The sequence below is a fragment of the Argiope bruennichi genome, chromosome 9, assembly GCF_947563725.1.
Source record: "Argiope bruennichi chromosome 9, qqArgBrue1.1, whole genome shotgun sequence".
In the NCBI taxonomy this organism is placed as follows: Eukaryota; Metazoa; Arthropoda; class Arachnida; order Araneae; family Araneidae; genus Argiope; species Argiope bruennichi.
This window is the reverse complement of record NC_079159.1, coordinates 52,013,584-52,029,993: the sequence shown is the minus strand read 5'-3', so window position 1 is coordinate 52,029,993 and position 16,410 is coordinate 52,013,584. Positions and strand designations below refer to the sequence as shown.

Here is a 16,410-nt window from a genome sequence, read left to right as displayed (position 1 = left end):
ACATCTCAGCAGAACAGTACTTGAGATATTAAAGCTATATTCTTTTGAAACCACAGATTATTTCTGCTCTCGCCCCCCATATGTGCACATATGTGAAGATAGCATTTTATTCATTTATTTTTCACATTATTTACTTTTTAGACAAAAGTTTTATAGGACATAATGGCTTTTTTTTTAAATCAAAAAAAGTATTCTGAAATGTAAACTTTCAATTTAGTGTAAGATTTAGAAGTTCAACTGAGGCCAATCTCCAAATTTCATTTCGGCATTCAAGCAGTTTTTCCTTCAGTACCAACTAAAAACAACTTATTATTATTATTATAATGAAACAAAAAAATTACCAGACATAATATATATATATATATATATATATATATATATATATATATATATATATATATATATATATATATATATATATATATATATATGGTCCATAAAGCCATTAAATATTAAAACAAAGTGATATCATCCAAAATTTCTATTCACGTATCCTTAAACATATTTTACAAAACATAGCAATAAAAATAAATTAAATGATCTTACAATATTAGATAAAGACACAGTCCAATTTTCAATGCACATTTGTAAGAAATTATACATGTAAATCTGAGATATAAATCTTAGTATAACATAATATCTTTTAAATGGGTTTTCAATTTTTTTTTTCAATCTAACAATTACAAATTAAATAAATAATGACCATAAGTATACAGATTTAAAATCATTAATATTTTATATAGAATTTCAGATTTAAAAAATAAATCATCATTACATAGTCTTGAAAGTATGTGAAATGAGGAGTTGTGTGTTGAAACTGCAGGAACTACAAAGCCAGACATATGTCATGTACCTGTACCTAGTTGATAGAATGATAACCCCTTTTTTAAAAACCTCTTAAGCCTTAATTTTAGATAATTTTACGATCTTATTTTTATATTGGCAGCTATAAGATATTTTATTGCATACAATAATTTTTACTGAGTATAGAACAGTTACAGAATTTTGAATGACAATTTTTAACTAGAATTGTAACTGAAAGGCTTCTTCCATTTACTTATGAAACTCAATAATCCAACATTGCAACTTTATGACTGCAATTCAATTTCACTCAATTAACATTCCTAACAATAAATTTCCAATCAGCAATTCAAGCACTGACACAATTGTATATGCACTTTTTCTTTATTTCACATTTATTCTTTATGGATTTTGAATGGTCTCGTATGACCTAGGGTTACATCTTGGCTTGGTGTTTGGAGAGCTCCAAGTTTGAAACCAATTTTACTGAAAAACCACTTCACCACTAAGTAAGCGAATTTGTACCATGTAAGAAAGTCTAAATATGCCTAGGTCTAATATAATTTTAAATGGTAAAGTAAACATTTTGGAGAGGAGATGCTAACTCAAGCATCAACCAACTAACTTATAAGGTTCATCCCAAAATAGCTCCCATATTGCTACAAAATTAGATATAAATATAGTTAAACTATAATAAGATTTTACATTTTATAGCATATTTTTTACATTTTGATTATTATTATTATTTGCAATTTTAAAAGTTGAATATCCAGAAATTTTGAACTCTATAAAAGAAGTAGAGTGCCTGATCGACCATAATTAAACTGGAATGAGAAGAAATAATAAAAAAAAAAAAAATACTGATGTGTACATTGGGTTGGGACATAAATTACTGATAAGCCCAATTATACTTCATGAAATCCAGTAAATGTCTATGAAAATGCTAAATTCTTTATAAAAGAATAAACAATTGTTAGTGTTATAGGACTAATTGCATATATCTAGCTATTCACCACTGTGAACTGTTTGTTAATGATTCAAAGACTTATTGCTTTGCAAACTTGTAGTTAGCAAAACAAAGTGAGAAATTTCAGTATACTGAATTCTGCAATATTAAATTAAGATTAGCAATAAGATGAGAAGACAAACTATCAGATATGAAAACTTTTGAATATCACAAGTATACATGGTATTAATAAATGCATTTAATACATGAATATAATTTGCTGACAATGCCGTTCCTATTATTTGAAACAAGAATATGAATCAGGAAATATTCAGAACAAATTAATAATTACATGATACAAATACATATTGGTTAGAAGAAAAATAAATTTTACGCTTTGCCTTTTGGTATAAATTATAATATTAAAAAAGAACTGTTTGGACACTTGAACTTAAAAATTTTATATAGAATATATATATTTGTAGAATTTTGTTGCAATCACACACTTAAAATTTCAAACCAAATTTCTCAGAGCAAGCATTTTTAAAGAAATGAAAAACACTCAAATCATAAACACACAAAAAGAATATGATTAATATCCCCTTTATTTCTCTACTTTGAAGCAAATAATAAATTTAATTTTGGAGTGATGAATATCATAATACTTCAGAAATTTTGTATAGAATTCTGCATCTTGCTTCACAAGGATAAAAAACAGACCGAAAATTTACAAATTAAAATTTTTTATTTTAACTAATACAATATAGAAAAAGAATTTAAATACACAAGTAACATATAAAAAACCAAAACTCCTTTCTAAATAAACACTACTCTTGATTCAAATTTGAAAATAAATCTAAAAATATTACTGACAGAAAGTAAAACTGTTTTAAATTTTATGAGTTTCATACAGAACCTAATCATAGTTTATCATTGTGTATCATTAAATATTAAACTAAAAATTCAAAACATGCACTCATAAGTTGGAAGAAAATGAACATAATTTAACTCATTTTAAACATATAAATGGAGAATAACATAAAGATAGAAATATCAGTTTTTATACATATAAATACATCTATATTGCTCTAATAAATAATTATTAATCTCTTAAAAAATAACTATTACACAATAACTACAACACACAAACTACAATCATTTTTCGAGGTTATTTATATAATTAAAAAGCTCCCCATGCCAGATAAGTATAATAAATGAGCTTTAGAAAACACTTCAACTTCTCTCATAAAAAATAAGTATAGAAATGTATATACCATTTTTTATTAATATCAAAGGAAAAAACAAAAAGACAAACATATGATTTTTTTCACTCGGAAAATTTGGTACTTATAGTGATTCGCTTTAAATACAATTTTTTTCCTCATGATATGTGACTATTTACAATGCAGTGAAAAAAAAAAAAAAAAGAGAAAGAAACAGGAAATCTACATTATATAAACTGGTACCTGATTTCCACCTAGAACTCATCCCTGCATAGTTCACTGATCGCCTGCTACAACAACAAAAACGGCAACAATATAAAGATGTATAAAAAAAAGGACGATCGAGTCAATGCGGCGCGGAGTCCTGTTTGTGGGGGATTAACTCTCTTGGCAGTCATATTGGCAAAAAATAGGTGTGCTACTAGAGTCAGGATTCACTTCGATTCAGCAACTCCAAGCAGCACAAGGCCATGATTGTGACTAGAAACCGAAATCTGTGATCTGGTCAGCACTGGGGCCAACCATTCAAGGTTCGACCTCATTTTGGCAGTCACTCTGCTCATAGGAATTTTTAGTTCACCATCAATGTGTGAGATTCCATAGGTGCAGCTGAGTCATAAAGAGTATCAGTGTCCTGTGTTGGTTCACCTTGAAGTTGGCATTGATTACTTAAAGTACCTGCTCCACAGTCACAGAAGAACCTGGTTACCAAATAAAGAAGCATTCATTATTAAATGTGAAAAAGCCAGCCCTCCCCTTTCCTCCCTCTAAAATTAACGTTGTAACTTGTTACGTGATATTAAGTATAAACCATAGTATTTGCAATGTCCAGCATAAGCCTAACTTCTAAAAAATTTAAATGTAAAAATGAGTGGTATTTTTCATACATGAAAAAATACTCAAGCATACCAGAAACATATATTTCCAATTCATCCTTAATTTCTATGTAGAACATTAAGGTTACAATACATTTATATCAATTTCAATTTAACACAGTTTATTTTTAAAACCTTAATAGGGAAAGAAATGCAACAATAACTTCAGATAAAACAATGCAAAATAAAATAAAAAAGTTCTTTAAAAAATGGGAAGAAGGGGGGGGGGGGTGGAGTCTGATTTAACTTATAAATGTCAGTTGCTTTTTTAAAATCAATTCAAATCCAAAAGTATCAAACCAAAGTGGCCAAAATATATAAATACATTATACATGCTTTGTTACAAGCAAATACAAACTATATTGCAAGTTTACTGTAAATACATACATGTTAAAATGAAAACATGATAGAAGTCTCTAAGAGATAGCCATTTATTCTTTTACAACAGTGATAAGCAGAAATATAAATATGTAATGGCATTTTTAGAAAATTCAGCAAGATAAATTTAAACCACATATATCACACACAGAAGAAAATTTTTCATTTAAGAAGACCATAAATTTTAAATTAAATTGAAAGAGAAGATTTGAAAAAAAAAAAAAAAAAAAAAAAAAAAAGAAAGAAAGGTTACTTAAATTACATTTAAAAATAATCACAAAGGGAAAATTCATTGAAAATTTTGTTTTATTAAACATAAATACTCATAAACTGGATTTCTATTCAAAGTTGCCGTATATTTAACCAAAACAATATAAGTTATGCAAGATTCTCCATATTTGTCAAATATCAATTTCATATACTTTATAATTACATAGATTACCATTTATATGCTGCTATCTAATATCTTATTTCAATGTACTTAAACATTAGTATCATTAAGAACAAAATGAAAATGACTTCTTTCAGATTTAAATGTTAAATTTACAATATTTAGTTTCATAAATCATACACACTAAAAGCTAAAATTAAATTACATAAAATAATAATAAAAACTGGGGGGGAAAACTACTACCGGTGGATATAAGTCCATCAATTGGGAAGAAATTTTTTATTTTTACATTTTTAACTGAAAGAACTTAATAATGATGTAGCGAGTAATATAATCACTTCAGAAGTCAAGTTGATAATTCAGTATCAATTAAATTGATAAATAAAAATTTTTAAAAAAAGTTAGAAATGTAAAAATTTTTATAATATTGGAATAAAAATATGATTTCAGATTCAGTAAATAATACTCATATTGCCTAAATGAACATAATATACATATGTACCTCAGCAGGGGGGGGAGGGAACCCTAATATTTCAGTTAGTATTGCATGAACAAAAAACAAAACAAAACATGTATTTTGATTGTTTAATATTCTAAAACTCCATTAAGTAAAACAATCAGCTTACCTGTCATGCCTAATAAATTCTACATCGTGACCTGCATGGCAAGTCTTTATACAATTTACACAAATAGCATTTCTGTCAGTAGTATTACACGTCCGACACCTGAAATGATAAATAAATAAAGATTTAATAAATTTGATATTGAAATAAACAATAAGAATCCCATCATTGAATTTTAATTTAGATCTGACATTATGGATTTTAGTTCTAGAACACACAGAGTTAATACATAAGTTCAATGAAATAAGCAATATTCAAGTTCATTATAAATAGCATTCTGTATATCATGCAAGATATTTACAGCAAACAATTGTTTGTATAATCCTATAAGTATACATCAAAATATTTTATTTTAACATATTTATAGCTAATGATATCTTAGAATGCTATGTATTAGTATCATCAGCTAACAAACATTAACTTATACAAGTGTCTAATGAAAGGATATGATTTTGAAAATTTCAGATGATTTTGGGCAAATCAGTTGTAAACATGTTAAAGGATGTTCAAGTAATGGCAAAAAGTATCGAAACTATGGAATTTTATATTTCATAATTAATAAAAATTAAAACAAAAAAATCATGAAGTAATAATTCTTTAGATAATTAAATTCAAACAAAGGAAAATTGTTAAATAGTCATATTATTAAAATTAATCATGAAAATATTTTACTTAGTTTTTTGCAATTCATTTTAAGTTTTTAAAACTGCACTTATAATTGAAATATTAAATTTCTTTTTATTTATTTCTGTTTTATGAAGTTAAATTCAATACTCACCTGTAAAAATCATGCATTGGAAAACTTGTATAACTAGAAATTTTGTACAAACATTGACCACTGTTGACGGCTTTCTCAACAGCATTGTGGTTTTCAAATATTCTATTACCTAAAAATAGTAATAATGTTCAAAGTAAGATAAAGACTATACAGATTTTCACTCAAAACACATTGCTTGCTTTAAATTAATTTAATGCATACCTTTGAGGATAGGATTAACACCACTTGCTAAGCAAAGGCCCCCAAACCTGTTGTTGAATATTTGATTAAACTCTAAAGTTGCAGTCGCATTATTAGTGATTTCTACTCCAGCTGCTAGTCCATCAAATATTCTGTTGCGTTTTAATACTGGATGACTTTGAGTACTTATTAATACACCAGCTTGAGCATTTCTAAATATGTCATTCTCTTCTAAAATTCCTAAAATAAAGCAAAATGAAATGGATCTTAATAACTTAGATAATTTTACTTAAAAAATGGCAAAAATTTTCACACTACTAAAGATTGAAGCAGTAGAGATCATTGGGATTTTGGAACAAATTGCATTTCTATTAGATAGTGTTAATAATCCATATTTTTCCTTGCTCTTTCAAAAGATTGGTCCCATACATTAATATTTCTCTCCCAAAGGTTCAGATTGGGGTTGGGCAAGTGTCTGTGAATCATTGGGTTTTAGCAAATATAAACAGAAACTCCTTTTAAAGAGAAATGTACATTCATTTTGTAATGTTATTATACTTAATCTCTCATCTGGGATAAGATATTATTCTGGCAAGGTTTCATTTGTGCAGCCATGGCTACAAGACCTCCTTCTGCTTCTGTGGGAAGGGAGGAGGGTAAATTTATGAATCATAAGATCTATAGACGAGACAGAAAAAAAGGAGGATGTTTAGTGTTATAAATAATTCTAACCAGACTTCTTTTTGTTCAAAAATAATGCACTACTCAATAGATTTCAGCAGAGAAAAAATGTACAAACCTTTGCCTCCATTGAAAATACAGACTCCTCCATCTCTACCATCGTATATTTTGTTCCTCCTAAGAGTGGGATTACTGTCCGTTTTAATCCAAACTCCTGCCATTGCATTATCAAAAATTTCATTTTGTTCAAGAATGCCTAGTCCTCCATTATAAACTAATACACCACCATTCTGGCCTCCCCAGATTTTGTTTCGACAAATGATAGGGTTGCTGCCAGTCCTGAAAAAAATTCAACACAGTTAGAAATAAAAATGTGACAAATTTATGTATATAAAAAATATTAATCACATTATTCCATATATTTATTTTAATTTTCAGGTAAAATAGGATTAAACATGTGGTTTATTAAGCTCTGAGTAAAAACAATCTATAAATAAAATCCAACTAAAAATTAGCCTAACACATGTAATAGCATGAAAAAATTCTGCTTGATAAAAAAACGTTCTTACCTTATCTGGACACCAGAATAAAGGTGATTAAAAATGTCATTGTCTTCTAATCTTCCATGTCCATTATCATAGAAATAGACACCAACCTGAAATGATATGGAATTTATTAAAACAATGCAAATGTAATTACAGTAAAAAAATTTATAAAGCCCCATACAAATACATAAAATATAAATTCATTTCAATTAAAAAACAACTCCTTGCAGCAGGTAGCATTCTGCTAGTTGTCACTATTCTGACATTTTCAAAAGAGAAATATGTTTTTCTAAACAACAGCACATTCACTCATACAGATTCATAGAAGATAATGCTCGGATTTGCATGCATTATAAATACAGTTGTTTTTGGTGATATATGCCTTTAATTATTTATCTATGTAATAAATCATTATTAAATCAAGTTGAAACAATATTGAGATAATATCCAAGAACGATAGTAACATGTCTGTGTTAGCTTTGTATTGTACAAAAGAGCAAGTAGGAAACAGGAAACTACTATAGCTTCAGAGTTTTGCCATTTCCAATGTCTAATTCAAATGAATAATATCATCGGAAAATCATTGTAATGTCATAAATTATGCAAAAAATTGCATACAAAGAATTTAAAAAAAAAAAAATTATACTTATAAATTTCTAGTAAATGACTTATTTAATTTGATTGTCAATGATGTTTCATTCTACTTAAGACCAGCAAATTATTGAATCCAATAAGAATTTTTTAAAAATCAATTTCAGAATCAATTTTTCTGACTTTCTTATTCTCCTGGATTTCCTTGAGTATTCCTCGTTTACTGGTCACAGGCAAAAAAATTCTGCATTTCAGCTCTTAACCGAAACAAGAAACAGATTCAACTCTACTATATAATTGACATATTTGCAAATACTTTTAATTTGATGATAATGCTCAGAAACAAATTTTTGTTTCTCAATTGTTTATGATTACCATATGAAATTGTTGAGTGACAGTTGTACATTTGAAAGTGAAAATTATTCATATTTTGTCAAAGTTTTTCCATCAAACTGCAACTATCATTTGCTAATCATAGCATTTTTTTTTCTCTTCCCAGTAGAAGCAGATAAATATAATTTTTGTGCACTAAAATGTCTTCCAAAATTATTGAGAAAAATGTTTAAATTGATTTATTTTCCAAATAAAAATATTTGAAATTTCAAAAATCTTTTAAAATTTTATATAAAAATACAACCAAAAAGTAAATATGAAGAATAGTTGTCAAATCAATAATTGTAAGTCCAACAGTCTGTCCTGCAGATAATTTTGAATTATTTATTCATCATGGATGTTGCAAATTTCAGATAGTGCCAACTTATAAGCATTGGCAAATTAAAATATACACAAGAATTATTTTCGAACTTACTTGTTTTCCACTATGAATTCTGTTTCGCCTAAGAACTGGTATGCTGCCTGTAGTTATCCAAACACCAGCTAATGTGTTTGCATACACTTCATTTTCTTCAATTAAGCCTTGCCCTTTTTCATGCTGCAATTATGACAGAAAATACATACATATATAAATATGTTGATAAAAAAATTATATAACATTAGAAAAGCAAAATGCATAACTGAAAATTTTATTATAACATATTTACAAAAAATAATAATAATGGTGTAAACAAATATTGAGGACAAAATTTATGATAAGGGAAATGCCCAATTATTACTGAATTTCAATTTTGAGCAAGGCAATAAAAGAATGTCAAATGTTTAAAAGAATACTATAGCAAGGTATATTCACACCTTGCTATAGTATTCTTTACCTCAAGGTTAAATTCATACATTAGAATAGTGAATTAAGTATGCTATCAGTTACTAAAAAGAGAACACATCCTTTAATATTGCTCCCAAAAATTTTGATATGATTCATAGAAATATAATTCAAAATGTATGATTGAGGCATAACATTAAAAAAAGAAAGGGGGGGGGGGGAGTTTGCACTCATAATTAAGATAATTTCAGTCATTTTCCTTAATAGCATTTATAAGATATATATATTTGCTATTAGGATTAAATTAAAAAAGTTTTTTATACCTTTATATAATGTTTGAAATGAAATATTTTTTTCTTTCACAGAATCACCTACGAATTCCAATTAATTCAAATGATAATGATAAATCAAAACAAAATCATTGCAAATTCAAAACTGTTTCTATTAAAATCAACTAACCCAATGCTACGGCTGATTTGAAAAATAACTTATTATTCACATTAAAAAAACTTTTAAAAGAGAGAAAAATAAAACTTCATGTATAACTTACTACATAAATGCCTCCATGTTGGCCATGGTGAATCTTATTATATCGAACAATAGGGTCACTATTTGTACGAATTTGAATACCAGCTAATGCATTTCCTGAAAGAAAAAGAGTAATTCAGTTAGCCATTATGGTTAATAATTTAAATAATAAAAGAAATAGTAGAAATTGAATAATTCATTACCATAGATGTTATTGTGTTCAATAAGGCCTCTTCCTTCTCCAAATATATAAACACCACCTTGATGACCATTATAAATTTCATTTCTCCTAGAAATTTGTAATTATGAGAAACTTTATAAATACATGGGAACAAACTCACAGATAATTTTTATTTCTCAAAACTAACATTAATTTAATAAAATTCTGATTAGTATAGTAACAAAAACTTATCAACTAATGAATTTTAGATGGATTTTTTCAAACATTTATTATGTATGACTTGATTATATATGGCACATTTTAGTGCTTATACACTAAATTTACTAATATATTTTTTAAAAAATATCATAAAAGGATTAACTTCATTTTTATTATTTATATATAAAATATTTAAAAATTAATTTTAAAAAAACCCTGATAAATTCAAAAAGATTTCAGTTACAAGAATTGGAAAAAATTACATAATGATATTGTTTTAAATTAACTATCATAAAGAAAAAATTATAGTTACAAATTAAAAAATGGACAAAAAGACAATTTAAAAAATGGAAAACAAACCTGATTGTTGGGTTACTGTGAGAAGTAATCCAAACACCAGCAAAGTTATTAGAGTGTATTTTGTTCTCGATAAATTGTCCTCGGCCATTTTCATGAACGTAAATCCCGCCAGTCTGACCATTGTGGATTTCACACCGAACAACTGTAGGATTTGCACCAGCTTTTACTTCAAAGCCAGCAATTCTATTATTATGTATGTCATTTGTTTCAAAATAACCCTAAAGAAAAAGAAAATTTCAATTAAAAACTGCAAATAGTTTATTGATCTCTTTAAATGCAAATTCCAACTTTATCTCACAATAACACAACAATAATTTTATCAACTGAAATGCATTAATAAATATAACTTTAAAGAATACTACTAGTATAAAAATGTCTGAGATAAAAATAACCAACTAAAATTGAATTTTTAAAAATCCTTAATCTCAACTAACAAATAGATCCATCCTACTTTGAAATTTTTACCATTTCCATAAGTAAAATTAAGTGCACATATTTACTTAAAAATTACTTCATATATATAACAAAATAAAACAAGTTGTTTCTTACTAAGCCACTATCAAAAGTAAACACTCCAACATCCCGTCCATGATGAATGTGATTTCTTCTCATGATAGGATTAGCATGATTTTTTACCCAAACTCCAGCTAAAGCATTTCTACTTATTTCATTTTCTTCATAAATGCCCTTAAAATTAACAAAAGAAATTGTGATGAATCATTTTTTCATATACAAAAGTTCCAAAATGCAATAAACTTTTTATTAACAAAAACAATGATTAAAGTAGCCAAAATAATTAGAATATGAAAATAAGAATTAAAAATAACTTTGGTATCTTCCACGATCATTCGAAATTTAAGACTATACAAAAGACAGGTGGAAAGCTTAATAATTGGAAGATATTTTAAAGATGGACAATACCGAGCTGAAGAATTAAATTTGAAAAAAATATTCAGAAAACAGTGAATTTTAATTATTCAAAAGAATACATATATTGATGTTCAATGTCATATCATTAAAGATATCCATTAAATTCTTGTGAATAATAAGAGAACGTCAAATATATATAACAAAATATATTAATATAAATTAATAAAATAATTCTCTAAATTAAACCATTTGCACTGAAGTGATATTGCTGCATACTGACTGCAAAAGATAGCATAATGTGAGCACATGGTGAATAGTTACACTCTATTCTCCGATATTCTGAAAAAATTAGCAATACACAGTACATTAGAAAACAGAATTTCTTTGTAAAAGTGTTATATCTCATGCAATATGAAATAAAAAGTAAGTAGCAAAGGAATAAAAAATACTTGAAAAAAAAACTATAACTTAATTTCATTTAGTTGTAACATACTGAATGTCAATCTAAATTACATTAATAAACTCAATGCATTACTTGGAAGAAGGGGAGGGAAAATAAAAACTCCTTTTAAATTTAGAGTAAAAAAAAAAAAATTGACTGAATTCAATTCAAGAAAATATTTTAAACTTTTCAAATTAACTGAATTTAAGAAGATAGTTTCAACTTCTCAATTCATATGAATTTATTTTAAAGCATTCTATTACAAAACCAAAATATGGACAACAGAGAAGATGAAAAGGTTGGAACTTGAAATTTCTAGACAGGCCCCTTTGCCAGTAATGATATATGGAAAGTAATTTTCAAATTAGTAAAATATTATATCACAAATATCCTACCTGTGCATGGTCTGTAATATACAGACCAACATTTTCACAGTCACTTATATCACAATGTTTTATAACAGGTTCAGCTGATTTTCCAGTCACACACACTGCAGCACCAACTGTAAAGGAAGGGGGGAAAAAATCAGAAATGAAACAAGCTTTGCTTACTTCCATAATTTCATTATTTCTAGCAATTTTATAGGAAACAAATGCAAATTATTTAAATAATAATAAAAAAAGAATTTGTAAACAAGGTAAATGAGGGACAAAAAAAAAATTAAACAATTCAGTAACTATTTCACAATGTACTCAAATAATACTTTAAATAAAATTAGTAATATTATTAAAAACCTTCTTATAATCATTTTTTTTTTTTTTCAAATTTTTAGTTGTCATGTACGATAGTTGCTAAATATTCAACTTGCAAAATAATCATCCAACAATGACCAAATTATAAAAAATTATATAAATATAAATACAAAGACTCAATACACCTGCCTTTTTTTTTTAACTTTCATGTTTCTATAAATTAAATAATGCTCTTTGAGTTTCAGTACTATTTTCTTCTAATAAACAAAATAAGTTTTTTCTTATCTCATCAAAAATCACTATCTTAATAAGATGAAATGAAGAAGGATAAAGTAAAACCTATAATTAACTATGTAAATTCTGAGGGAGTCATTATTACTGATTATATATAATAGTCAAGAGAGATTTCTGTGCAAGTGAATTTTACTCATGGGATTTAAAATAAATAAACTGTCTAGAAAAATGACTTATCAAAAGGAGTAATAGTTCAGACGCCGAATTCATGAAATACTGATAATGATAAAAAATCATTATTAAAAGAAATAAGAATATTTCAAGTGTCATTTAATTTGCCCCTATATATTGGTCAGTCTTCTGTAAGAGAAGTGATCTATTATTTAATATTAATATAAATGAAGTGAATTCACAAAAACAAATAATAATAATTTGCAGAAAACAAGAACACATACCAACGGAAGCACTTCTAATAATACAATGATCTATGGTTGGTGTACAGTTTTCTCCCACTTCTAAACAGTAATGCTTGTGATGTGGAACAGAAGATGATACATCTGGTGCAAACTGATGTAAAATAAAAAAAAATATGAAAAATTATCCATAATGCATTATATATACATTAATATAAATATATATATATATATTAATATTCTTAACATCTTGAAGTCTGGAAGTATTTCATAATAAATGAAATCAAAAGTCACAAAATAAAACATTTCTATAGATAATTTTATAAAATTTATCTTGGCATTGAAATCGACTTCCAATATTAAAAAAGAAATTTATTAATCAAAACAAAAGTAAAATTATAATTATAACTGTGGTTTCAATTACAGACACTTCAAAATGGAATAAATTAAAAATAAAATTCTGAATCTTAGAATAAATATGCAGCAACACATGAATTCACTTATTCATTAGTAAATAATGGATAAAAAATATACAAAAACAAAAGCTGAAACTCAAACATCAAAAACTGTATGATAATATATCATAGTTACCTTAAGAGTTATATAACCCAAGTATGCTTCCTTAGCACCTTCAACAAACGTAATTGTTGATTCAGAGTCTCTTTCTAAGCTTACATTTTCAGCCACATTACCAGGAGCTGGAAGAAGAAAAAAAAAGACATTTTATTTTTGAAAGCAGTACTTTATAATACTTGATCTTTTACAGGTTAAACACTTAAATTCAATAATTATCCCCCTCTTAAATAAGAATATTAGCACAGATTTTTTTTTATAATGACATTTTTTACAATTTCAAATGGAACAAAATTAATAAGAAATATTACCAATAAAGTAGCTATATAAGTAGCTTTGCTATCATAAATGATAAATTTCACCTATTCCACTTCCTTAAAAATATAATATAGTGCATTTCATTTGTTATTGCTATTTCATTCAATACTTACAGCACTTAGCAACAGTTATATATTTTACTAATATATCATTTAAACTGCAGAAAATGTAAACAATTTGAAAAACTTAAATTTTTTAAATTTTTATATAGCAGTTAATTGGCTGATAATTATCAAAGTTCAGGTTTGAAATATTCATTCAATTGCTGCTATTATTCTGTAATTAAACTTTAAAAAATTAATGGACTTTTTTGTAAAAAAAAGTTGCATCTTACCTGCACCAATTATAGCAACATTGGTATCAATTATAAGAAACTCGCCCTTATACGCTCCAGCATGAATAAATATTAAGGGATTTTCTAATTCTTCAGAATAGTTAAATGCTGATTCAATCGTGTCAAAATACTAAAAGAAAAAAAAAATACGTTATTCAACAAAGAGGCAACAAAAATTACACTGACATTTATTTACAGCTTTGAGGAGGAAAATTTCTCATTTTACCCAAATAACAATAAGATTACAAATCACTAATATTTTCTTCACTGCAGTTTGGTACAAAAATATATAGACAAATCTGCAGACATGAAAATTCATAATAGAAATAGGCAAAACAAAAGCAAGCATATTAAACAAGCTGCTTAATATTTTATTAGCATATTAAACAACTAGTCTGTTTTAGTTGCTGTTTCATTCGTGCCACATTTAGCTGCCAAGCAGCTCAGAGTGGCCCACTTGCTGAACAGCAAGCCAAATAGGCTAGGTCAAAACTGGACAATCCTATTTTCCCTTTCCTTACCACCTCTTCAACAAGATGCCAGGTCCAATGAGGATAGTCATAGCCGTCTGAAGCTGAATAGTTCAGTGGAAGGAAGGTTCCATTAGAAGTCAAGAAAATTAAGAGGTCAAAAGATATGTAAAATCACAAAACACTAATTACACAGAAGAAGGACGGACAAACTGACACACACATAAAACCCCAACATCACTTGTAAAAGAAAGAAGGCAAGTTGCATTAAATTAGGAGATATTGCATCAAATATATTATAATACAAATTTGTAAATGTTAGTTCCAAAGATGGTGAAAGTTACAATTTTTTTGTACTCAACATACAAACAAACATACTTTATCTTTGTTTACTTGCTTTAATAAATTACATTTATATTTTAAAGTATTACATTCTTTTCCTTAAAGCACTAACCAAACAAAAACAACTGTTACCTAAATAAAATGTTCAGACTATGCAAGGACAGATAAATGTGCAGAAATAATATGAAAGAAAAGTCCGCAACTGGTCCATATGGGCCAGCGAAGCTTAAACAAAAAGTTTAGCACTGGTCAGTTGGAACTAGCACGACATTTAATGTCTTAATAAGTAAGCTAGAATGAAATGAATCAGAGTACTCATAAACGAACTAAATGCAAGAGATAATAAATGAATGTATACTATGCATCTTAATATTGCATGAATATTATTACTCTTTAAAAATTCTAATGATTATTTGGACAAATAGTTTAGCTTGCTTTTATACAGTTAATTTTGATATTAAATGTATGTTAAAATTTAAAATCCGTAGAAAAATCTTAATGCAAGTATTTAAAAAAAGCATTTTTCAGTATTGAAAAGCATTTTAGAAATCTCCCTAAAAGCACCTGTATTTTCATAATTTGATAAGGGAACCTAAATGCATTCTTTACCTTCTCTTCCACTTCAAAAGGCATTTCAAACAAGAGAATGACAACACAATAATTCAAACAAACAAAATTAGGCATTTGCTTCGCAAAAATAAAAGAAAACTTCAGCTTCAGTGAAACTGACCCCCCCCCCCCAAAAAAAAAATAACAGGAAAAATTCATTTCATGCTGGAAAAACCAGCCTAACTATGTCTATTTCTGAATAATTATATAATTAGAGAATTTTAGCATCACTACAGAGCAAATGCATCAGTAATCACAACAATTTAAAATGATATAACTTACAGTTATGTTCCTCCCCCGATAATGTTCAGGATTATTCTCATACTGTTCTTGATATCCAGGCCGAACATGTAGACCTCGATACTAAGAGGAGAAAATAAAATAATTTGCACACACCATTTTTAAAAAATGCAATTAAAAAAAAAAGAAGAAAGTTTTAAAAAATGTCATACCAATTGTTTAAAGCTTTCTTTCCAAGGATTTTCATATTTACATTCCTCAGGTTGTGCAAATTCAAACTTTGCTGGAGCAGGGTTGAAGAGTGGAAGATCATATTCATATACATTTTGATAAAGAGTTTTCCTATAAATGTAAATACGTAATTCAACTTATTAAAATTATAATTTAATTCAACCTTAAAAACAAAACAGCTTTAAATATCGGAATTTCATTTAAAAT

The 16,410-nt window shown here is 26.9% G+C and overlaps 1 protein-coding gene across 2 annotated transcripts in view; it reads right to left on the bottom strand.

Moving 5' to 3' along the window:
• Nucleotides 1-427: 427 nt before the first annotated feature.
• Nucleotides 428-16,410, bottom strand: part of LOC129983596 (F-box only protein 11-like) — a 28,412-nt gene continuing 12,429 nt past the window's right edge. For both annotated transcript variants that reach the window (XM_056093127.1, XM_056093128.1), the window contains exons 4-20: nt 16,185-16,314; nt 16,015-16,095; nt 14,312-14,441; nt 13,678-13,784; nt 13,129-13,240; nt 12,143-12,249; nt 10,985-11,122; nt 10,436-10,653; nt 9,900-9,985; nt 9,719-9,813; nt 8,821-8,943; nt 7,446-7,531; nt 6,995-7,215; nt 6,217-6,435; nt 6,016-6,124; nt 5,241-5,339; nt 428-3,671 (exon numbers count right to left, since the gene is read on the bottom strand). In XM_056093127.1, the coding sequence (XP_055949102.1) occupies nt 3,542-3,671; nt 5,241-5,339; nt 6,016-6,124; nt 6,217-6,435; nt 6,995-7,215; nt 7,446-7,531; nt 8,821-8,943; nt 9,719-9,813; nt 9,900-9,985; nt 10,436-10,653; nt 10,985-11,122; nt 12,143-12,249; nt 13,129-13,240; nt 13,678-13,784; nt 14,312-14,441; nt 16,015-16,095; nt 16,185-16,314 (2,191 nt within the window). In that variant the 3' untranslated portion in view covers nt 428-3,541. The remainder of the gene's footprint in view (nt 3,672-5,240; nt 5,340-6,015; nt 6,125-6,216; nt 6,436-6,994; nt 7,216-7,445; nt 7,532-8,820; nt 8,944-9,718; nt 9,814-9,899; nt 9,986-10,435; nt 10,654-10,984; nt 11,123-12,142; nt 12,250-13,128; nt 13,241-13,677; nt 13,785-14,311; nt 14,442-16,014; nt 16,096-16,184; nt 16,315-16,410) is intronic.